The sequence below is a fragment of the Sciurus carolinensis genome, chromosome 17, assembly GCF_902686445.1.
Source record: "Sciurus carolinensis chromosome 17, mSciCar1.2, whole genome shotgun sequence".
In the NCBI taxonomy this organism is placed as follows: Eukaryota; Metazoa; Chordata; class Mammalia; order Rodentia; family Sciuridae; genus Sciurus; species Sciurus carolinensis.
The window spans coordinates 22,373,359-22,397,760 of NC_062229.1; the positions used below are offsets into that span (position 1 = coordinate 22,373,359).

Here is a 24,402-nt window from a genome sequence, read left to right on the forward strand (position 1 = left end):
GTGCCAGGTAACCTCTATTTCAGGTGCGGAAACTGAGGCTCAAGAAGCTTCTCCCCCCGCCCAAAAAAAAAAGAAGCTTCTCCCAGACTATCATGCTAAGTGAAATAAGACAATCCCAAAAAACCAAAGGCCGAATGTTCTCTCTGATGTGCGGATGCTAACTCACAATAAGGGGAGGGGGAGGGAAGAATAGAGGTTCACTGGATCAGACAAAGGGGGACGAAGGGAAAGGGGGATGAGGATGGGAAAGACAGTGGAATGAATGGGAGGTAACTGTCCCGTGTTCACAGATGAATACGCGACCAGTGACTTCGCCACAAGAATGGGAAGTTCTACTCCATGTATGTACGATATGTCAAAATGCACTCTACAGTCGTGTATACCTAAAAAGAACAAATTTTAAAAACAGAATTTTAAAAAGAATTGGGTGCGCACTGCCCCCGCAACCTCCCCAGCAGGACCACCTGTGGAGGGCACTCGGCGCTCAACCAGCCCGACTCTGCACTTGCTCAGAACACTGCATCCGCACCGCCCGCCGCCGGAGCGTCACTAAGCACCGGTTGGGGCGGGGCCAAGTCCTCGAGCAGCCCTCGCCGCGGCGGTTGGGAGCTCCTCCCCTTTGCGCGTGCGCGTTGCGCGTCCCGTCGTCCCGCTCGGCTCCGGCGTCGGGGCGCGGTTGGCAGCGTCCGAGAGGAGCGCGCGCGCTTGCGCTGGCGTCGGGCTCGCGCACGCGCACCTGCGCCGGCGTCGAGCTCGCGCACGCGCACGGCGGTGGCGGCGGTGGCGGCGGTTCCTGCCGGGGGCTCAGAGCGGCGGGCAGCTTTGAGGGGAGCTGCGGCTCTGAGGGAGTCGGCGGCGGCGGCGGCGGCTTGGCGCTCGTGGCTCTCTGCCCAGCTTGCTTCAAGGCGGGCGATTCGGTCCGAACCGGGCGCGCGGGGGCGGCGGCGGCGGCGGCAACCCGAAGCCTGCGGCCTAGGCCTCAGCGCGGCAGCGGGCTCAAGTACGCCGCTCAGCCGGCCTGAGGGCCCTACCCGGCGGCACCATGAGCGTGGAGGCGTACGGGCCCAGCTCGCAGACGCTCACCTTCCTGGACACAGAGGAGGCTGAGCTGCTTGGCGCCGACACGCAGGGCTCCGAGTTCGAGTTCACCGACTTCACCCTCCCCAGCCAGACGCAGACGCCCCCCGGTGGCCCCGGCGGCCCCGGAGGAGGCGGCGCGGGAGGCCCGGGCGGCGCGGGCGCGGGCGCTGCGGCCGGACAGCTCGACGCGCAGGTGAGCGGCACATGGCGGCGCCGGAAGCCCGGGTCGGGCGTCGGCGTCCGGGACCTGCCTCAGCTCCCCCACTCCCGCCGGACCCGACCTGACCCGCCCCGGGTCCCCAGCTCTGGCCGGGCCGGCCTGACGTGCCTGGTGTCCCTCACACCGGCCAGGGCTGGAGTAACCTGCCCGGCGTCCCCCGCTTCGGCTGGATCCCAGCTGACGCGCCCCCGTTTCTTCCACTGCAGCCGGACCAGGGCTGACCTGCCGTGGGTCCCTCGCCCGCCTGTTCCGTGATCTGCCTCAGGTCCCCCCGAACGGCTGCGTCTGGTTCTTGCTCATATCAGATCTTAGGTGACCTGCCCTTAGTCCCCTTCCGGGTGCGTCTAGGATGACCTGTCCTAGGTCTGCCCCTGGCATAACCCAAGTTCCTTGCGCTGGGACCGTGGCCTGCGCAAGCCAGGTTGGGAGGGTTCTTCGCGGGCCTCCGTCTGGCAGGACCAGCCTCCAGGTCCCGGTATCTGTGGTCGCAGCGGTCTCAGAAGACCGCCCCCGCGCATTTCCCGCCCGGCCATTCAGGCACACTAAGCTGCCCACGTTTAAATTTCCCGGGGTTCAGGGACCCTGGCTAGCGGAGGGTCGAGGCTCCCGGAACAGAGACAGACTTTGTGACTCGCGTGGAAGAACCACACACTCACTGACTCTTGAGATTATTCAAGAGGCCGGTTGCGTTTTGTTTTTCCTCCTTGCATTGCTTGTTGCTGAAACTGACCTGTTACATAACTCCACAGCCCTGCCTTGGAAAAGTTGGGTTTGAGTTTTGTTTCTCCAGTGGGCAGTGAGAGCGGTTTTTACATAAAGAGTGTGCCACGTCGGAAATTCATTTTTAACGAAGTGGAAGTTGAACGAAGTCTTCTTAGGTGTTTTAAATTGGGGTTTAGAATGTGAAAATAACAAGTGTGCACTTCCTGGGCCTGGGGACCTGCTTGGGATTTGCGGGGGGGGGGGGGGGGGTGATTGGTGTCTTGGGCCGGGTCCTGAAAATGTGGTACCACCCTCTGGATCTCAGATTGCCTTCACCCACTGCTTGCTTTGTGCTTGGCACTTCCCTCAGGTTTATTTTCCTGAATTCTTCACCAGGGAGGAGCTACAGAGCTCAGCTTGTCACAGGTGTACCTGGGCACATCCTTGTACTCCAGGTTTGGGGAACCACCCAATCAGCTGGAGTGAGCTCAGACTGTTCTTGGGTTGGGTGGGGGGGCTATGTGCTAACGATTGAGTCACCCTTGTGGGTAGACCACCCACTTGGGAGTTCTTTTAGTCCCCTAATAAGAGGCAAAAACATTTGACTCATTCTAACCCCAGATTCCTTAAAATAGAAAGCTTGCTGGCTTGGGGCATCAGGAAGAGCAGGTGTGCATGTATAGAGTTTTTTTTTTTTTTTTTTTTTTTTTCTTTTTCAGTTTTGTTTACATTTAGTGAAGGGAGGTAGGGAGAGGGGAGAGTGTGCATGGAGAAGTGAGCTGAACTGGGTAAACCCCACCTCCTTGTAGTTTCCCTCCTTTGTGGATCTCTGCTTTCTCAGCTGTAAAATCAGGGGGTGGCAGTTTTATTTTTATTCCTTTTACATATAAGGGCATCTGGATCCATGTGTAAATTGGCCAGACAGTTGTCTCTGTAAATTGTGTCCATGTGTCAAGAAGGCTGAGGATAAAGATCTCTTGGTCCAGCAGTAAACAGTGGTGGGGCAGCTGGGGTCGGTGTGCACAGGGGGGGTAGTCATTTTATTAGGAATTCTTATAACTGTAGCTAACATAAAACAACAAACCTGCAACAGCTTTGAGTTCTGCCCTCTGTTGGCAGTCAGTCATGGGGCGTGTCCTCTTTGATTTGAAGTGATCGATTCACTTTCCTGCACTGGCATACTGAACTATACAAAATCAGACCATTAAAATGCTCCATCAGAGGTAAACATTGCAGTTGAACTCATTGGAGTTCTGAAGACATCAAAGATTACGTCTTTCCTTACTTTTAATTAAACTTGGTGACCCACCTACCTATAACCTTACTTTTTTTTTTGCGGTGCTGGGGATTGAACCCAGGGCCTTGTGCATGCGAGGAGGCACTATACCAACTGAGCTATATCCTCGACCCTGGGATTCATATTTGATGAAGGGGAGTACCTTCCATCTGTTTATATCACTGGAGGACCTTAATTCTGGGGCAGGAAAATCTAAATATAATTGTAAAGCAAGAGAAAGTTGATTGTCCCTGTGCCAGCTTGGTAGCATCAGCTGCCTAAAACATTTGAGAAGATATTCTTGATTTGTCCTCATGAGGTGACTGTGTAACCACCCATTCACCAGGGGCCACCAGAAGACTCAGATTCTGATTTTTTTTCTTACTGGATGAGTGACTGTCAACTGTCAAGGGCAGGCACTTTTGTGACATAGCTGTGTTAGAACAGAGTTCATATACCCTACAATTCACCTGTTGTACATTTACAGTTCAGTGAATTTTAGCATATTCAAAGCTGTGCAACCATCACCCAAATCAATTTTAGAACATTTTATCATCCCAAAAAGAAATTGGTGTCTCATCCCTTAGTTCCACAATCCTCCCTTCCCTAATCCCAGGCAACCATTTATTTTTAACTTTCTGTCCCTGTAGATTTGCCTTTTCTGGACATTTCATATTAATGTGATCATAAAATATGTGGTGTTTTATATCTGGCTTCATGTTTTTTCTTTTTGCTTGGTGTTGAGGCTAGAGCCCAGGGCCTCCAGCATACTAAGGCAAGTACCTTACTGCTGTGTTACAGCCCCTGCCTTGTATCTCGCTTCTTTGACTTGGTATAATGTTTTCAAAGTTCGTTCACATTATGGCATAAATTAATGCTTCATTTATTCATTCCACATTATGACTGGGTAATATTCCATTGTATGGATGGACCACATTTTGTTTATCCGTTTGTCTGTTGATGACTCTTGAGACTGTTTACCTTCGGCTATTGTGGATAGTTCTGCTGTGAATGTGGGAGTACTACAAGTTTCTGTGTGGATGCATTTTTGGTGAGATCACTGGTCCTGTGGTACTTCTGCATCTAACCTTTTGAGGAGTCACACTGCTTGCCTCTGTGCTGCTACTCTTGATGGCAGATCTGCTTGTGCCATTTTTGCACAGTGGATTTTACCTTAAATTCTCCATAAAGTTGCAGTATGCTTCCCAGTCAGGGGTGGAGAGCAGCAGCAGGGTAGCTCCTGTTGAAATGGGAGCTTGTTCAAATAACTTTCGTTTTGATGGTTGTCAAAGCCCCTGAGATCCAGGGATGAAGAGTGCTCACACATTCTGCCAAACATCCAGAAGATAAAGGGACAGTTTTCTTCTTTGAGTATCCGGTCCTTTCCTGGGCCCTTCCCCCACTGAAAGGTAATTCCTGAAGTTGTTTGCATGATAGCTGGGGTAACAAACTTTTTGGTCTGCACAGTTGGAATATTTCCTCTCAACTGTGGGTGATATCAGGTTTCCTCCAAACAGTGGAATTACAGTAAAAATGTAAGAGTTGGAAACACTACCCAGTAATAAAGAGGAATAAACTACTACTGATGCACCTGACAACATGATGCATCTCGGAATAATCACTCTTGAGTGGAAGAAGCGGTCAGACAAGGGTATACGCTTGTGATTTCACTCATGTGAAATTCTAGAAAGTACCATCTAACCTACAGTGATAGCATACCAGTGGTGGGGAGGATGGAAAGAGGGTAGGGTAGGGACAGGGAATGGCAAAGGGCACTAGGAGACTTGGGGTGATAGCTGTGTTCATTACGTTGATTGTAGTGACAGTTTTGTGTTTACATATGTTGGTATATGTCAGTTTCTAAAATTATACACTTTCAACATGCCATTTATTGTGTGTCAGTTTTACTTTAGTGGAACCATTAAAAGAAAAATCCCATAGAGATACCAGTATGTGCCTTTTCCAGTGTTCAAGTGGCTGCACTTCTGGTGGGACAGTTCCCCACTCACCTCCCTGTGACCCAGCAGAGAAATGAAGGTGTCTGTCCACATAGGGTGGTTGGAATTTGATAGCAGCAGCTTTTTTTGTGAAGAGGTCCTAAGTGGAAAAAGCCCCAAATGACCATCAACAGGTGAAGAGATAAAGTATGTACAGTCAGCTGGGGACAAGCCTGCCTGTTGGCTTGGCTGACTTTTCTTCACCTTAAATCTCCTAGAGGGCTGGGGAGATAGCTCAGTTGGTAGAGTACTTGCCTCGCATGCACAAGTCCCTGGGTTCAATCCCCAGCACCACAAAAAAAAAAAAAGAAAAAAAAAATCTCCTGGAAATATTAAGATTTGTGGGAAGGTGCATTCCTTTCAGAGAGGACCACAGTGTTTTGGAGCATGTGCTCCAGGTAACCCTGAAGGTACTGCTTGAGATGTGGGGAACTTGTTCCCTCATCCTCATATTAGGCCTGCGGCAGGTGCTCCCTTTTTACTCACAGCTTCAACCATCATCCCACACTCAGATTTTACTTTTAAGTGCAAGAACCACTTATATTTAAAAAACACACCATCTTTCTTCGTTGCATGAGGGATATCATCTAGCAAAAGCTCCCAGCTGGCTTGTGGTCCAGTAGAACTCGCTTTCCTTCCCACCTGCTAAGCTCTTCACATGCACTTCCTTTCTAGTTCTAGTCTTGAGGGCATAAAATAGGGTTTTCTTTTCCTCTTCACATGGCAGAAAACTTAGGATAAAAGTTGCCTCATATTCACAACTGTGGTCCTAACTACCTTCAGAGTTCCTGGATGGCTGTCTGGATCTGTCCCCAAGGTCAGTAAATAGACCCTTTTCTGCCTGCTGATCCCGTAGCTTATGATCATTCCCCATAGTCCTAGGTTTCTTAAGAGTTGTGTATTTAAATGCACAGGTGACTTTGTCCCTTGGGGCTTTGCAAACTCTCAGTTATAGTTGTCTCAGTTATAGTTGATTCACTGGGCCATGAAAGCAAGGGAGACAAGGTGCTGCTCACCTGGAGAGGCTCGGCAGGTGCTTGGTCAAATACTTAGGACTTTCCCAAGAAAGGGAGCCAACAGTGCAGTTAGTGGGAATGTGTGAAACAACTCCTTTTTTCTTCCAATTAATATCTTCCTCCACATTTAGGATGATTAGGGGAGAAGTTAATGGTATGCCATAATCTACGGAGTTGTGCAACCATCACGAAGTTGCTCACCGACTGATTTCACTCCACCTCTCCTTCCTTCCCCTGTTTTGTCCTGCTGGTCTCTGTAGCCGCACTTCCACAGCTCCAGTGTCTGTGCATGGTTTCATGGTCTGACTGCCTTATTAGATCTGTGCTCGCTGGTCATTGGTCATATGTGAGGGAGATGTGCCCACTTGAGGGGCGGGAACCTGCCTCTGAGACCTTGCACATCTGTTCATGTTTACTTTCATACTCTCCATCCAGCTGCCAGGCCAACCTCTCCCTTCTGACCCTGGACTCCAGCCCCCTGCTATGCTTGGAAGGCTAAGGGCAATGACACCAACTGATAGAGAATAAGATCTTGGCCAACTGCTATTTCTTTGTTAGAAAACTGCATGTGCTGCCCTGCTCAGGGAGTGAGCTTTGAAACTGAGAAGGCCCTAGAACAGGAGTGGTCTGCTCTGAAGGCAGGTGTGCAGTGGTCCTGGAGTTGTTCAGAAGGTGAACTCACCAGGTGGGGAGGTGGGCATGGAGTGTGCATGGGGCTTGGCATGGAGGACGGTTGGGTGTGGAGCTAGCAGGGGTACAAGGCTGGTGTGCTGGGTTGAGGGAGTTAGGTGGTATCCTAAGCCTCAAGCTGCTGAGGGAGACACGAACGAAACTGAGAGGAAGGACCCTTAAGACTCTGGGGGCCTGGGAAAGGACTGTGGCAAAGAGGTCAGGCAGTTTGGCCAGCCTAACAAACATGGGGGAGCTGGAAGTGTAGCTGAGACAGAAGAGGCTGCTCAGTCAGGGCTGTGTATACAAGTTATATGTATACATGTGTGAACACGTATACACGAGTGAACGTGTGTGGGGGAGGGGGCTTACCAGGTCACCAGGTGTCCCTTCTTGGTGCATATGCTCAGCATTGGGGCCATCTCTGTGAGAGGCTACCGAATAGAGCAGACCTGAGCTCCTGTTCACAGTTACATCTGGGCTGCTGTCTCCCCTTTGGCAGAGGAGACCCTGAGAGGGCTCCCCAGGGCAGAGAGTACGGAGGCAGCAGGGGCCATATTCAGATCAGTGGTTCAAGCCAGGGGAAGTTTGTGGTTGTTACTGTGGTGGAATGCTCTCATTTTGTTGGGACTGTCAAGACTGGCAGAGAGGGCCATGATGTGTGATTGTGCTCTGTAGAGCCCGGAGCCAAGAGGCTGTTCTGGCCAGGGAAGCCAGGTGATGACTCTGGGCCAGTTCCCAGTGCTGTCTGCAGCTCTGCTCTCATATAGTTCACAGCCTTGAATTTTTTGTGTGGGTGGGGGGTTGGGGGGGTGGTTACTTTACCACTGAGCTACTTCTTCAGCCCCCCCCCCCTTTTTTTTAAACTGGGGGATTGAACCCAGGGGCACTCCACCATTGAGCCACATCCCCAGCCCTGTTTTGTATTTTATTTAGAGACAGGGTCTCACTGAGTTGCTTAGTGCCTTGCTTTTTACTGAGGCTGGCTTTGAACTCTTGATCCTCCTGCCTCAGCCTCCTGAGTTGTTAGGATTACCGTTGTGTGCCATAGCACCTATCTGCAGCCCTTTTTATTTATTTATTTTTTATTTTGAGACAGGTTTCTTTTAAGTTGCTTAGGGCTTTGGTAAATTGCTGAGACTGACTTTGAACTTGCAATCTTCTGCCTCAACCTCCTGAGTACCTGGGATTACAGAAGTATGCCACTGCTCCTGGCGGCCTTAAACTCTTGTTGAGCAGAGAGCTTTCTTTTGAGAGCAACATTTGGCTTCCTTCCATAGGTAGGGGACTACTGGGTCCTAGGATCCCATGACTAACAACAGGTTCTTGTGTCTTTGTGTATGTGTTGGTCAAATAGCAGCTTGGGAACTGGATGTCTGAGCTGAGCTTTTCAGGATCCCTTTGACTGTTGCCAGGCCAGCATGTCATCATTCAGGTGATTTTGGGTTGACTGCTAGGCTCTGGGTAACCCTTGCCCTGACCCCGGGTAGCACTCCTCTCAAGCATCAGCAGCTTAGGGGCACAGGAGATGGGCCACAGCAACACAGGGAGGTGGCTCCTGGTCCTGGGTAGAGGCCAGGGCATCGGGTTTTAGTTGTACTTAACCTTCTAGCAGTTGTTGCCTGCTTTTGAGCACTGGATTCACAGAGTCTGCTGCCTTATTCTCCATATAAAAACACTGAAGGCCCATTTTCTAACATAGGAGAGGATGAAAGTTCAGCTTATGTACCTTTTCCATCTAACAGTTGGGAAGATTTTCTTCTCCCTCTTTTTTTCACTGAAGTCCCAAGTGTCATTGCACCCTTACTTCTAAGGTCAAGCCATCTGAATTGGCGATACTCAACTCTTTTGACCTATAATGTTTAAGATGCATTTCTGGAAGTAGAAAAGGGCATCTGCCTTCATAGCTGCACTGCTGTTGTCAGACAAACAGCATCAACAGTGTGTTTTCCAGGATCATCTAATACGTAGGGCTTCCCATTCTCCACCATCCACTTCTTCCCTTGGATTCTGTGGAGGTCCAGTCTTGAGATGATCTCTGTTCTAGGTTCCACTCTCCAAAGCAGTCCCTCTGCCTTCTTTTCATGCTTCTGAACTGGGGTCCAGTCTGAGTCATCCTGTGACGTGTCCACCTTCTAGACTGGGTCTCCTCATTACACCCTAGCTTCTCCCCAGAGGTGAGGTGGGATTCATCTCAGAGAGTGGCTGATCCCAGTTCTAGGCAGGCAGAGTTAACTCAAGGTGATCTGGGGATACTTTAGTCACTGCTGGCCATATGGAGGGCCCTGTGAATCAGGGTAGGCTCCAGAATCCTGTGTAGTTCAAGGATCCTTGTGCCTCATAGGTGCCCAATGGTAAGGGAGAGGAGGGAGGGGCTTCTTTTTTTTGTCAAGAAGGAACATGGAAAACTGGACTCAGGAACCACCACTTGTTGGGCAGGACTATGTGAAGTCACCTTCTTTATAGGTCAGAAATGGCCAAATTCCAGTGTATTTGTGTGGTTCAGACTAATAAATTAAAGGAGGCTAAAGACATATCACGGATCATATCCACTGTTAACTGAGTCTTGGATTTAAAAAAAATGACATGATTAGGACATTGGGAAATGCAACTGTGTATCAAGACCACAATGTCAGAAGCACAGTAAATTCCCCCGGCTCACAGGAAGGGCCACAGTTTGTCTCCATACTCGGTGATGTGCTAATAGCAGGGACAGAAACTGGCCCCACCAAGTCTCCAGGTGGTGTCAGAAGACGTGCGTGGGAGGAGTCCTGTAGACCAAGACCTTGAAGAACTTCAAGCCAGCCGTGCTACGTTGAGGGGCAGAAAGTGCAAAGGGCCTGGGTGCTGGTAAGTGCAGAGACTGAGCAGCATGAGGTGTGGAGTAGAAGTCTGGTTTGAGAGTTTATACTAGCACATTATGGTGTAATTTATTGATTTCTGAGCTTTTTCTCTGTGGGAATGACATGATTTTTGTGATGCTGCAGTGAACAGTGTGAGTTTATTTTTTGGGGGGTGGGTAGTGGAGATTAAACCCAGGGGCACTTTACTGCTGAGCTATATCCCTGGCTCTTCCCTCTCACCCTAATTTTTTATTTTGAGACAGGATCCCACTAAGTTGATGAGACTGGCCTGGAACTTGCAATCCTCCTATCTCAGCCTCCTGACAGGCATGCACCACTACATGAACTGTCTGAGTTCTGTAGCATCTTTATAAAGTAACTGACTCTGGGTAGAAAAGTTCCTGCAGGCCATCAATAGCATAACAGCTCTTAGGTAAACTTTGAATGTGGGCTTAGTTGTGACTGGGTTCACATGTGGAGCAGAACTGAAGAACTTAGGGGCCCTAGTCCTGGGGTTCTTGTATGGGGCCAGGTAGCTGGAACTTCTAGAGTATGCCTTTAGATACTATATCTGGAGCAGAGATGAAAATGGGGACTGCTTTCTGGACTTCTTGGCCAGTCACACGGTGCCTGGAGGGTGGGGAGTGAGGCGGGCTGCAGGGAGGTCCTGAGTCTCCCTAGTAGTAGGAGGGCTTGATGAAGTCAGAGGCTTTCAGTTCACAGAGTGGCAGGGCAGTGATCCTCTTTCTCACCCATTGTGTCACCTGCCTGTGCTCCAGGCACTTTTTGCCTATGCATCTCTTTTAACTCATTGATAGTTTCTAGAGCCTGTTTGGGTCCTGCATGGTCTGTGCCACCACAGCCTTGGCTTTGGGTTTTGACAGATTAATACATTTCTGAGGTGGAAATACTGGGGAAGGGGGTGTGGCTGGAGGGAGGGAACTTGGGGAGGTACTGAATGAGGCCCCTTCTTCACTCAGCTGTCTTGTTCCCTGCTGGAGGAGGCATCCAGGGATAGGGGGTGTCTGCTCCCATCTTAGAGATCAGAAACCTGGCACCTGCCCTGAAGATTCCAGTCAGTCTTCCCTAGTCCTGAATTTAGTACCACCATTGTTTTCCATCTCTACAATGAGACTCCTGTTGTCTCATCCAGCCTTGCGTGGGGTTAAGTGACCTGGGAGGTTGATGGCAGGGATTGTTGATCTGTGGTTTGAGGTGGTGGTTCCTGGGGGCCACATTAGGAGCTCTTGCTTCGCTCTGCCAGCGGAGTCAGTGTGTTGTCAAATGGTGTGACCTCAGTGCCCAGGTCCTGTGCAGTTCATGGGTTAGTTACTTAAAATCATCCTCTGTTGTCCTTTGCTACTATAATGAATAAAAGTATAAAGTTATATCCTGGATGAAAAGGATTCCATTAGCATTCCCTTTCTGCTCCACATCAAAACCTCTTTGTGGGAAAAGGGAGGTGGCAGTGGGTGTAGTTGAAGTTTTTCTGCATCTCCTGGCATGACAACCCGCATTCCTCTTGCTAGAAGAGCCTTTACTGTGATGGGACTCCGGGCCTTCTGGTCTCACATTGTGCACCTGTTCCCAGGGTGGGCCAGATTGAGTTTGTAAATGTCATCTTGCTTCTTGTGACCTTCAGTGATGGGAACCAAGTGTCAGCCTCCTGGTTGTAGTGCCATGGGCATGGCTCTGTGGCCAGGCAGGGGTCAGACTGAGTGTGCAGTGAAGTGAGTAGGGAGGATGCACCAGAACCATCTTTTATTGGGTGGGTTTGACAGGGAAGAATAACATGTGGAAAACCGACTGGTTCAGCACAACCATACTCAGCAGAGAGCAAACCACCTCCTGAAGAGTCACTGTGACTACTTATTTTGGGAGCGGGCATGGCCTGGGCCAAGTCCTGGCATCTGTGGCCTCCCTTAGGTGACACTGCCATTCTGCTGTAGGTTGGACCTGAGGGCATCCTGCAGAATGGGGCTGTGGACGACAGTGTGGCTAAGACCAGCCAGCTCTTGGCCGAGTTGAACTTTGAAGAAGATGAAGAAGATACCTATTACACAAAGGACCTCCCCATCCATGCCTGCAGGTGGGCGCTGGCACTGGGACTTGGTGGGCGGGCAGGTGCCTCCATTTGGGGCCTGGGATGTTCACCTCCCAGGCATGGGAGCCCTTGTACTGTGATTGTGGCCTGTAGCACTGTTAATGTTGTCCTTGGGAGTAAGGAAGTTACTCATAAGTTCCTTTAAAAGTTCTGCTTCCCTGAAGTTCATGATTCCAGGAAAATTGGAAGTGAATTTTCAGTGGATAGACCTGTATGCTGACCAAATTTGGAATTCTTATCTTGGGTAGGGCCATCCCTTATATTTGGACTTATCTTGCTTTTTGTTTCACACACACAAACGTGAGGGAATTGAGACCATAAGAGAGAAAATAATTTTGTGTACTACACCTGGCCAGTCAGTTCACATGTGGGCCTGGGCCAAGTTCAACCTGCCTGACCCTGGGCCACATTGCCCATCAGCAAGCGATCTGTGCCCACTGCTGTAGCCTTTTTGGCTGCACGCAGGTCAGCTTTCTTGAACAGAGGGTGGCTCTTATCTCCACTTAGTGACTTACACTTTATTTTGGCTGTTATAATTCATAAAATTTTTATGAACATAGTGTTATTGCTGTGTACAGTGATGCTGGAAAATTGTCCTGCAAGTAGCAGGGGAGTAAGCTGCACAGTCCTCTCACCCTTCCTGCTGTTTCCATGGTGTGAGATGGGGGGTGTTCCTCTCCTGCTCTTTTAGTAACAGGAGAGGTGAGGATAAGGGAAAGAAAGCTTCCTAGCCTGAATGCATTCTATTTTGAAATTGACTCTTGACTTTGTACAGAAGCAGAACTCTGTGGAGAGCCAGTGTTCTGGGTTTTTTTGGTTGGTGTTTTGTTTTTTTGGTATTGAGGATCTGGGGGTTCCACCCACTTAATAACTGAGCCACATCCCCAGGCCCCCCGCCACCACCCCCCCCCCCCGTTTTTAAATTTTGAAACAGGTTCTTGTTACGTGGCTGAGGCTGGCCTTGAACTTGTGATCCTCCTGCCTCAGCCTGCCAAGTCACTAGGATTACAGTCGTGTGCCACCACATCCAGCAAGAGCCAGTGTTTTGGATGTGTTGATTTTCAGAAAACCCAAGCCAGGGGTAGAGTAGAGGGCTGGATCCTTCCAAGTGCCCCACACTTGAGTTTCCATCTGTGGCCAGGCACAGGAAGGCCTTCCACCTCAGGGTTGGTGCCCAGTTCCCTGGGAGCACAGTGCCCTCTGCTGGGGCCTGGAGCTCACTGCCCACAGTGTTGCACTAATTGGGATTCCTGAAACTTCAGGACAAAGGGGAGGGTCTAGAATGGCCTTGGGTGTCACTTTCTCCTCCCCTGGAAGGGGCTCTGCAACTGGTCTGGGTGGCCCCTCCCCCCACCCCAGAGTGGCCAAGGCTCACCTGGTTCTTCCCTGTGTTACCAACTTTGGGAAGCCAACAATTAACCTGCGTGACTTTCTTACTGGGCTGGCTTTGAATATGTGCTTAATGAAAAACTTAAAAATGTTGTAAGAGGAAGGAATTTTACATCCTGCCAAATTAAAACCAGAGAGTACCCTTCCAGCTTTAACTGTTGATGTTTGGACTTTTTTAGTTACTGTGGAATACACGATCCTGCTTGCGTGGTTTACTGTAATACCAGCAAGAAGTGGTTCTGTAACGGCCGTGGAAATACTTCTGGCAGGTAGATAATCAAACCGTGCATGTGTCTTTAATCAGTGATGTGCTCAGATTTGTGTGTAAATTATGGAAATGTTGAAGCGAAGCGCAATATAAAATCACACTAACAAACCTGGTTTTTTTCCCTCCTCTGTGACTGGTTTAACTTGAAACAGATGGTAGTGTGTGAATGCCTTAATGTATTTACCCTTGATTTATTCTTTGTGGTTCTTTTTATTATGCAAGTAGGGTTGGCTTAATTCTCATTCCTAGTTTTTATTTCTCTTTTTCTGCAAGATGAGCCGCTGGCACGTCTGTTGGTCTTCCTTATTGGGAGGCTGTTCCCAGGGCGGTCTTGGGCATCCAGAGGAGCCGGTTCCTGAGAAGGCTCATTCTGGCCCTGGCTCATCTGAGCAGTCCTGAGGCTAATTCGGGCCAGATCCTGAATCATCGGATTAAATCAAGTTCATTTGACCGTCAGTGCTGGGCTTCCCTTCCTGCTGTTGATCAGCAGCAGCTGTGACTGGGTCCCTTGTTTTGTGTTTGGGATAAGATGAGCATCCTCCTGGTGCCGAGTTTCAGCAGTGTCTTAAGATCTTGTCCATGCTTTGGGCCTCCTTGCTGGTGGGGTTGGCAGCCCAGGGCTCACTCCACTGTTGTCAAGAAATGGAGCAAAGACCTGGGGAGGCAGTGCTCCCGGAGCCAGCTAGGCGGCAGGGTCTTTTTCTGAGTATCCCATTGTGGAGGAAGTGGTCAAAGCTCATAGGTGAGCGCATTTGCAGAGTCCTCAGACTTCTCATGTCAGCAGCAGGGACGTGGACAGAAAGGACAGATGTCATGTTCTCACTGAGTTAATGACTCACAACGTGGTGTTCTGAGTATGGCGAGAGAGGGTCTTCAGATTAACCAAGACATTCATGTTCCATTTTCAGAGTATTGTGAATAATTCAAGTGTTGCTCTGTTGGCATGAGTTCCTCTCATGCAGGAAAAGCAATTAAATAAAACTTTTTCTTAGCTGGCAACCCCTGCTTCCAGTCAGCACAGCCAAGAACAGGGAAGCAAGCAAAGGGCCTCTAAGGAAAAAAACAAGCCAACCACCATTGCGTGTTCTGTGCGAGTCTTGGCCAGGAGTAATGGGGTAGCCACTTGCTTTCAGGGAACTTTGAATGCCATCAGGTGAAGCAGGCATAGGAAAGGCCACCGGACATCCATGCTTCTGGTTCATTGTCCAGTGGTTGCTGCTCCAGGGAGGAGTCGGGACTTCTGGGATGCCAAGAGTGCATGAAGTTGGTAGGATAACCTCAAGGGCTTGGTGGCAGCCAGAGAGGGGTAAGAAGTTGGCATTTGAGTTAAAGCGTGTGATGGAGTGGGGAAAGTAGGGCAGGGTTCCAGAGAGAGCACATAGCAAGGAAGCCGTGGAGGCTGGCTGACATGCCCAGGCCGTATAACCTGCCTGTGACAGGCAGCAGGAAGGCTCAGAGCAGGGGAGACCCTGGGAGAGCCTGAGGCAGAGCAGTGCACTGGCACACTGGGGGCCTCCTGCAGTTAGATGAGGCCAGCGTGTCTCTGTATGTGGCTCACTTGGCTTGGAGCCCAGTGGAGCACAGGCCCCGTTTAGGTGAACTGGGAGGGCTATCCTGAGCCCCACTCAGGTTTTGGGGTTTTTTGTATGTGTTTTGTTTAAACTATACTCTAGCTTCTAATATGTTCACTTATCACATTTCCTGACTTGCAACAAATTTAGGGGCCGTTGCTCCTGGAAGTAGTGACAGGGACTACGAGAAGCGACTTTTGGCAGAAGACAGAAGTGAGGCTGGAGCAGTGGCACCTCCTGGAGGCCCGTCCTCTGTCCTGACAGTAGCCTCTGCCCCAGCATTGGTTCGGTTAGGCCTGAGGAGTTGGGTTGAAGAATGCAGGAACTATGTGAAATGTGTTATGGAAGTTTTCCTTAAAAGTGGTTGAAGTCGGGGATGATTTTTGTGCTCAGTGGGAGCCAGATCAGGGGAGGGCTGCTCCCAGGGGACGCCAGATGGATGAGGTGTGACCGCCTCTGCTAATGGACCGTGAACGGTACCGGAACTTTTAGCAGGGGCCTGAAAATTGGAAGTGGTGAAAAGTCAAACTTTGGGTGTTAACTGTTTATCATTTCCTGGTTTCAGCCACATTGTAAATCACCTCGTGAGGGCAAAATGCAAAGAGGTGACTCTGCACAAGGACGGGCCCCTGGGGGAGACGGTCCTGGAGTGTTACAACTGCGGCTGTCGCAATGTCTTCCTCCTCGGCTTCATTCCCGCCAAGGCTGACTCAGTTGTCGTGCTGCTGTGCAGGTGAGGGGCCACTGTGGTTGGCCCTCCACCACAGCCAGGGCTCTGACCCAATGGTACTGTGCTTTAAAAAAATTTTTTTTCCTGACTGGCAGGGTATGAGAACTTTGGGGGGCTGGGGCTGGTTAGAGAATTGGGAATGTTGAGTAACTCTTTTGGGGTGTGTTCTGGTTAAATCATAAAAACAATTCTGTGAAACAAAGTCTGTTCTGAGTTTTAAGAGTTCAGAGCTCAAGTGCACAGGGAGATGCAATTTATTACTAACAATTTAAAGGTAATGTGATCACGTAGTAGACAGCAGGGAAGTGCCTCTTTAGGTGAAAGGTCATCCCTGAGGGGTGTTGATCTGAAAGGTGGGCTCTTCTCTCTCCCCCCACCCCCTGGGGGCTTCTGCAGGCAACCCTGTGCAAGCCAGAGCAGCCTCAAGGACATCAACTGGGACAGCTCACAGTGGCAACCCCTGATCCAGGACCGATGCTTCCTTTCCTGGCTGGTCAAGATCCCCTCTGAACAGGAACAGCTGCGGGCCCGGCAGATCACGGCCCAGCAGATCAACAAGCTAGAAGAACTTTGGAAGGTGAGCGCCTGAATGTAAAGCTAACCCTCTGACCTGCACTACCAGCTTCTGGTTGGACAGGAGGGTGGAAGAAGTGTCTTCACAAATAGCCTGACCAAATGAGACCACCTGAGATTCTAGAAGGAATGGAGCTACAGTGGCCTGGGGGGTACCTGCAGGCCACAGGGGTTCCTTTTAACCCCTGTACGTTCCTGTTGGGCAACTCACAATGTTCAGGACCACTTTTCATCAGCAGGTTTCCCTGACTTGCCTGACCCAGGAGAGCCTAGCTCTGGGAGGGGAAGCTCTGACTGTTGGAATTTGTTTTCTTGCTGGCTGTGGTTGAGGCCAGTGAGTCCCCATGTGTGGCTGGCTTAGTGTGAAGCAGAGTGCAGCCCAGGTACTGTTTAGGCAAGTTTTTGGTGGGGGATGGGAAGAAGTTTGGGAACCAGCCTTGGCAGACTTACCAGTCCTGAGCAGTCAGGAAGACTGTGGATGCTACTTAAAACCAAGGGAGCAGCTGTAGGGAGGAGGTCAGCCAAGGTTAGCACAGGAGGATGTAAAGGGGAGAAGCCAGATAATCGGGTTCCTGCTCTGATTGCAGACTCATGGTACACACCACCCCTTGTTTCTCCAAGGAAACCCTTCTTTTGTTCTGGCTGTTTAGGACTTTGTGATAAAGTTATTTCTAACTGGGTTAGAAATTTTAATTCAACACCCATTCAACCAGAAACCTTAAATAGGGACATTTTCGTAAGGTTCTAGGGATAGAACCCAGAGCCTCGCACAGGCTAGGCAAGAGCTTTACCTCTGAGCTACATCCCCAGCCCTCGTTAGTTCTTATTTTGAGAAGTCATGCTAAATTACCAAGACTGGTGATTCTTATACCTTGGCTTCTCTAGTTCACCCAGCAGTAGGATCCTATTTTTTTCAATCATTGTCTAGCACAGCACCTTTCCCTTTCAGTTTTCAGATTGCTGAAGTACTTCACTGTTCTCAGATACCATTCTGTCTACCAGTGCAGAGCTCCCTAAGAGCTCTTGGGGAAGAGCTGCAGGACCACATTGGTTCAGCTCAGAGGCAGCAAGATATGGGAGACAGGCCTCTCCTGCTGTGGACCACAGAGAGAAACCAGTGGGCTTCACGCAGGCTGGAAGAGACCTTTGATGCTGGCCATTCTTGGAGAAGGCAGCCAGATCCAAAAGACCCCTTTATTGTAGTTCTGTGTCAGGCTGTGCACCTGGAGCTCTGTAGCATATTCACGAGGGGGGTTAGGAGTGGCAGCTGAGGCACAGGCACATTACAAGCTGGCAGGGGATAGCAGCATGGAGTTCTTGCTACCAGGACTCCTTGCTCCTTGTGGTGTGGGCACCACTCACTACCTGAAGTGAACTTTGGTCGCCTCTCTACCTGGACCCATTCCGAGGAGTGGGACTCGTGCTCTGTTCCTTGGGTGCCTTCTGAACTCTTGCTTATTTGCATGTGGGTGGAAATGGGGCAAGCACTTGCTCTTCTCATCCTGTAGGAAAACCCTTCAGCCACCTTGGAGGACCTGGAGAAGCCAGGAGTGGACGAGGAGCCACAGCATGTCCTCCTGCGGTACGAAGATGCTTACCAGTACCAGAACATCTTTGGCCCCCTGGTCAAGCTGGAGGCTGACTATGATAAGAAACTGAAAGAGTCACAGGTGATGTGGTGTGTGCAAGGGCTCGAGGTCTCTGGTTCTCCTTTAACAAAGCATCTCTCCTAAGGTGGGGAGGGTGCTTTCCTCTCTAGGCTGCAGAGCTGGACAGAAACGCAGATCCCGGTCACATGCAAGTGATGAAGAACTAGTGCCCCAGTCATCGGAGTAAACACCAACCTGTGTTTTGTTTTAATATCCAGCAAAAATCCCTTGCAGTCTGGTTTACAGCTTTGCTTACAGCTACAAGAGTTAGACCTTATGCCAGGTCACTACAAAGAATGTGCCCGCAAAATGGGAACCCCACTGCATGGCAGTCAACCTCTCTTCTCTCCCTCCTGCAGCCAATTCTCACAGCCCACGGTCCAGGAAGAAGCCTCCTCTGGAGTGAACGTTGTGTTGGGGCCCTCCTATTGCTCGCTGCAGTCTGCCGATGGGTCACTTTATTATATGGGTTCTGGGGCTTCCTGATTGCTTCTCTCCCAGACGTGCTTTTGATGGAGTTTCAGGCTGTGGGTGTCACTTTGCACCCAGAAGTTACAGTGTGCAGCCACTGGCACGACCTTTCTGGAGGTTCACAGCCTCAGGGCAAGCCAGACACATGGTGTCCAGGCCCATGTCTGTGTGCAGGCTAACCGGGCTTTTATTTTCCATGTGTTCAGACTCAAGATAACATCACGGTCAGGTGGGACCTGGGCCTTAACAAGAAGAGAATCGCCTACTTCACTTTACCCAAGACTGACTCTGGTAATGAGGATTTAGTCATAATTTGGTTAAGAGGTGATTTTAAGTTTTAAAATATTTGTGACCATAAGTAGCATAAAATTCCTAGTTTCACCCTTGTAAAGTGTCCCTTGATTTGAACTCTTCATGGTGGAAGCCACGACATATGTTAAAAACGCTAACTCTCTTGCTGTCTCTTTCACCGCAAGACATGCGACTCATGCAGGGGGATGAGATATGTCTGCGGTACAAAGGGGACCTTGCGCCCCTTTGGAAAGGGATTGGCCACGTCATCAAGGTCCCCGATAGTATCCTTCATGTACTGAGGGCTGGGCCGTTTCAGCTGGGAAAAGATGGTTGTGGGGTCATGGGTTTGATGGGCACAGCTGTGCAGAATGGTAGGAACTGGTTGATAGAACTCTGTTGCCTTTAGGAAAGCCATAGTCCCTTAACCTTGGCTGGGTAGGGCGGATGCAGCTGCTTCCCTTCTGCTCAAATAGGGCATCCACAGTGGTGTTACCACATGTGCCTTGGCCTAAAGCTGGCCCCTCCCCACCTGTTCGTGGGTGTGTGTGTGTGTGAGAGAGAGAGAGAGAGAACGAGAGAACACACACAGCATGTGCACAACCTGCGCCAGCAAGTGATCATGGGCTCTCAGTGGGAAGTATCTTGGGTTCACAGCAAACGTTGTGAATGAGAACTCTGATCTCTCTGATTGTGTGTTGGCTCTGCATGTTTTCAGCATGTGGTACAGAGGGGGGTTCTCCTAAATAACCAAATAAGTGTTAAAGACCAACAGCTGAGATTGCCTAGGAGGGGGAAACCCGACTTTGGACAAGAAAGCAAACTTAACTCAGCACCCAGATTATGGCGATGAGATCGCCATTGAACTCCGTAGCAGTGTGGGGGCACCCGTGGAGGTGACTCATAATTTCCAGGTGGATTTTGTGTGGAAGTCAACCTCATTTGATAGGTACGTCCACCCTCCTACCGGTTGCTGCTGCTGTTGTCTGATTTGCAGACGCCCGCTGTTGTTAGGGTCACCGTCTGCCACCTCCAGTATCTCTGTAAATTGTCACCATGGCCAGGAATGTGGTTCACAACTGAATTTTGTTGACTGCATGCTTTCCCTACAGGATGCAGAGTGCACTGAAAACATTTGCTGTGGATGAGACCTCTGTGTCGGGCTACATTTACCACAAGTTGCTTGGTCATGAGGTAGAGGATGTGATCATCAAGTGCCAGCTGCCGAAGCGCTTCACAGCACAAGGACTCCCTGACCTCAACCACTCTCAGGTTCTTGCAGGTCCACCCTGCATGGCCTGTTGGGAGGGCTGCTGGGTAACTGCTGTTCCTAACTGCTGGTGCCTTACTTGAAGGTTTATGCTGTGAAGACTGTACTTCAGAGACCTCTGAGTCTGATCCAGGGCCCTCCAGGCACAGGGAAGACAGTGACATCGGCCACTATTGTTTACCACCTGGCTCGGCAAGGCAATGGGTAGGCTGTCTGCACAGCTTGTGGGTGAGACATGGAGGGTTTGGGTGGTGGAAATGGGGAGTTTTGTCTGCTGAGAACTTTGGATGCAGTTGTGTCCTCAGGCCCAGATAATATGAGAAGAGCAGCAGGCAGTGACCCTGCGTAGCTTGGCATTCTGCCCTTTATGTGAGTCGTGCTAGATCTGATCTTCACAATTCCTTTTGAGTAACCAAACCCGCTGCCGTTTTAAATACACTGCTCGTCAGTGTGTCATGGACTCTGTTGTGCCTTTGTGCTTCTGAGCACTCTGAAGGTCCCAGATGTATATATGGACAGGAGGTGAGGATTCTGCATTCAGGCACGAGCGCTTTACTTCTCGTGAGTCAGAACTCTGAAGGCTGGGTGGGAAGCAAGAAGCTCCGACTGCGGGGTTGTAGCTCCTTCCCGATGTGTCGTTCCAGCCCAGAGCCTTAGATCCAAAGCTGGCTGCACTGCCTGTTAAAAGCAATGGTCTTGGCTCATTAACATTCACTGAATTTCCTCTGGGCAAAAACTGAGATGTTCACATCTTGTTCCAGGCCTGTACTTGTCTGTGCTCCGAGTAACATAGCTGTGGATCAGCTGACGGAGAAGATCCACCAGACAGGGCTGAAAGTTGTGCGCCTCTGTGCCAAGAGTCGCGAGGCCATTGACTCCCCAGTGTCCTTCTTGGCTCTGCACAACCAAATCAGGAACATGGACAGGTGGGTGTCAGGCTGGCCCTGTGGGCGCCTCACTGGACCCTTGCATGTACTGCTGGTGCATACAGACCACCCGCGTGCCCTCTGACTTGATGTGTGATTGCAGCATGCCAGAGCTGCAGAAGCTGCAGCAGCTGAAGGATGAGACAGGGGAGCTCTCTTCTGCGGATGAGAAGCGGTACCGGGCCCTGAAGCGCACGGCTGAGAGAGAGCTACTCATGGTGAGCTTCTGGCTGGGCACAGCCTGTGAGCAGTGGGCTTATGTTTTGTTCCTTTGGACCAAAAGGCCAGTCTGTGAAGCCTGTGATGGCACCTGTTTGTTGTTTTACTTTTGAAAAGAGAATTTTAGATACCCCTTTGTCTGCCTTCTTGCCCAAAACACATGATTTCCTGGTGGTTTTCACTCCCTGCCAGACTCTGTTGTTGGGACCTTGGGAATCTGGTCCGCTGCTTGGGGGAGTGGGTCTGGAGTACTCTAACACACTCTTACAACGAATGAACCCACCAAAAGTATGATCTCAGCCCTAGTGTGGGGGTTTCAGCAGCTCAGCACTGCCCCTTAGAGGCTGTCGTGAGACCTGGAGCTGTGGAAGGTTGCCTCTAAAAAGGCACAACCATTTGGGTCATTAAGTTGCTGGTCATGGCAATCTGGACAGGAGATATTGTGGGAGGGGCAGCTTATTTAAATAATTGTCAGAGAGGGCATGGAGCAACACCCTTGGCACCCCGCATCCTGCCTGCTCTCTTTCCCAGGTCTCTAGCGTTGACCATGTCGTTTTCCTGTTGCCTCTGTACCCTTTTCTCAGAATGCAGATGTCATCTGCTGCACCTGTGTGGGCGCTGGTGACCCAAGGCTCGCCAAGATGCAGTTCCGCTCCATCTTAATCGATGAGAGTACCCAAGCCACTGAGCCAGAGTGCATGGTTCCCGTGGTCCTCGGAGCCAAGCAGGTGGGATACCTCCCCTCCACTGCCAGTCTTATCTGAAATGCATGTTTTCTAAGGCCCAAGGTTTGTTTTTTAAAAACAAAATGTGCTGGGTGGTGCCCTGGCAGAGCAGCATAGAATACACAGAGGCCCCTTTGAGCATATTTGAAGAGTAGCCTGTGCAACTGTGCTCAGAGCCTCTATGTGCCAGGTCCTGAGTGCAGGTCTAGCATTGTAACCTTGTGCTGTTGGTGGCATACCATGTGCTGAGCAGTTTTCCTATCCCATGTTCTTCCTTTTGAATTTGAAAGGCCAGGTGGTGTTAAATGGTCTCAGAGCCCCCTAGTCCTCTGCTAATGGTGTTTAGGCCATTTCATGGTTGAGGTTTCAACTTGTGTGGTCTCTCTTACTGCAGCTGATCCTCGTGGGTGACCACTGCCAGCTGGGCCCAGTGGTGATGTGCAAGAAGGCGGCCAAGGCTGGACTGTCGCAGTCACTCTTTGAGCGCCTGGTGGTGCTGGGAATTCGTCCCATCCGCCTGCAGGTCCAGTACCGGATGCACCCCGCCCTCAGTGCCTTCCCATCCAACATCTTTTACGAGGGCTCTCTCCAAAACGGCGTCACTGCAGGTAGCAGGGGCTTTGGGAGAGAAGTGGGTATAAGGGAATGTGGTAACCTGGGGAGAAGGATCCTGCCTGTCAGCTTCTCCCTCAGGGGCTTTGCGTAGCAACTGGTGACAACAGGGCACTTTGTATGAGGTCTTGGCAGGGCTCCTCATGTGGGCAGTGTGATGGTCAGAGGGACTGAGCAGTTGCCCTAGAGGGTGAGGCTTCCCCAGGGTGTGGGCAGGGGAGCCTCTGTCCTCCGTGAAATTCAAAGTCACCTTCTTGGAATTCAGACCAAGGCTCACACAGCCTCATACTCAGCAGCAGGGACAGGAATTTGGGTACTAACCTTGCTTTATGCTGGGTGGCACGTTAAGTGCTTTATGGAGATCACTGGAGCCAGAGTGAATGGTTCTCAAAGGCCAGAACCCCAAAGAGCCCCCGGCAGTAGAGTCCATGAGACCTTCTGCAGGCTTCCCTGAGGTCAGAACTACTCTGATATTAGCACAGAGGCAGCACTTGTCCTGACACTCACACTCTTGGTGATTGACCGGGATGTGACTGACCAATTATGCCAGACCCTTGGTGTTGTCACTGCCACACACTGTTAGTTAAGAATGCCTTGAAAGAAGAGGAGAGGATTCATCCTACTAACCCCTGAGCGCATAACCTTTTCTCTTCGGTGTGACAAAATGGAAGTGTTTGTGAGGCCTGGCGGTGTGGGAGGCAGTAAAGGGGAAGCACTTGCAGGTAGATACGTGCTGATTGTTCACACTGGGGCACTGGACAGATATTTTCCTGAAAATGGTCCAAGAAAATCCATTATGGTTTCAAGGGAAAAAAACTGGCAGTGCTTGTCACCAGTGATAAAATCCAAGGATTCAAGTGAAAGTGAGAATTTTGGAGTCTTGTCACGTGGGCTTGTGGTTGTCCCAGTGCCTAGAGTACTTTTCTGATGAAATCTGTGGTGGTGACAAATGGAATGCCCCTGCCTTGTCATGAAATGTGTGAACGTCGGGACTCTTAACCACTCAGGGGTAGTTATTTCCTAGATAATTAGCATGGACTGAGGAGGTATTTCCCAGATACCAAACAGTCATGCAGAGGCCAGAGACCTGTAGTGTGAGGACAACCAGGGATGGGCATGACTGGCCTGCAGGAACCACCTCTTCCAACTGTGGTGTGGTTTCAGGGCTGGACAGCCATGGTTATCCAGAAAGTTTTAGGTTATAAAAACTTTGCCCTCCTTCTTCCCTCTGTGCCTGTGAGCCTGGCTTTCTTTGTGTCCTTGAGCATATCACAGGAGTCTGGTGCAAAAGTTGGTCCAAAAGCAGGTCGGGGGCCTCCCGTTAAGCCACCGCGCAGCAGCGACGTACGAAAATGGAGAGCAGGACCATTCTCCTCACTCAACTCATTTTAAAACGTAGATTTTCATTAAAAACTTCATGTGGCACATATTGGGTTTATTTTAAAAGGAATTAATGCATGTTTTAAATTTGTAAGTTTTAAAACACAGTAACCCACATAAACAAAAGCCTCTCAACTTTTAAGAACTCCAAGGGGTCCTGTTAAGAGCAGCATTCGAGAGCCTTGCCACCTGCGGTGTCAGTGTGTCTAGCCACTTAGACACGGGGACACAAGCCCAAGCTTATGCCAGGCTGCTCTCAAAGGGCGTGGGTCCTGGCAGTTGTTGCCACTGTTCATACCACAGAGACTCTTAGGATGCTGCCATCCCATCACATGGCCAGGCTAGCAGATGTGAGGCCTTCTACCTGTGGCCTTCTGAGGTGTCTGAGCACTGATGGCTCAGAGCTGGCCCAGACCCCTTG

General features: G+C 50.3%; 1 protein-coding gene across 2 annotated transcripts in view; it reads left to right on the top strand.

Moving 5' to 3' along the window:
- The first annotated feature begins 756 nt into the window (after positions 1–756).
- Upf1 (UPF1 RNA helicase and ATPase) overlaps positions 757–24,402 on the top strand; it is a 34,467-nt gene continuing 10,821 nt past the window's right edge. The window contains exons 1-15 of one of the 2 annotated variants that reach the window (XM_047532675.1): positions 757–1,273; positions 11,753–11,892; positions 13,476–13,565; positions 15,701–15,868; positions 16,262–16,442; positions 17,947–18,108; positions 18,765–18,882; positions 19,035–19,133; positions 19,690–19,798; positions 19,962–20,121; positions 20,205–20,323; positions 20,881–21,045; positions 21,149–21,263; positions 21,849–21,992; positions 22,384–22,597. In XM_047532675.1, the coding sequence (XP_047388631.1) occupies positions 1,043–1,273; positions 11,753–11,892; positions 13,476–13,565; positions 15,701–15,868; positions 16,262–16,442; positions 17,947–18,108; positions 18,765–18,882; positions 19,035–19,133; positions 19,690–19,798; positions 19,962–20,121; positions 20,205–20,323; positions 20,881–21,045; positions 21,149–21,263; positions 21,849–21,992; positions 22,384–22,597 (2,215 nt within the window). In that variant the 5' untranslated portion in view covers positions 757–1,042. The remainder of the gene's footprint in view (positions 1,274–11,752; positions 11,893–13,475; positions 13,566–15,700; positions 15,869–16,261; positions 16,443–17,946; positions 18,109–18,764; positions 18,883–19,034; positions 19,134–19,689; positions 19,799–19,961; positions 20,122–20,204; positions 20,324–20,880; positions 21,046–21,148; positions 21,264–21,848; positions 21,993–22,383; positions 22,598–24,402) is intronic. The other variant, XM_047532676.1, reaches the window with a different exon arrangement.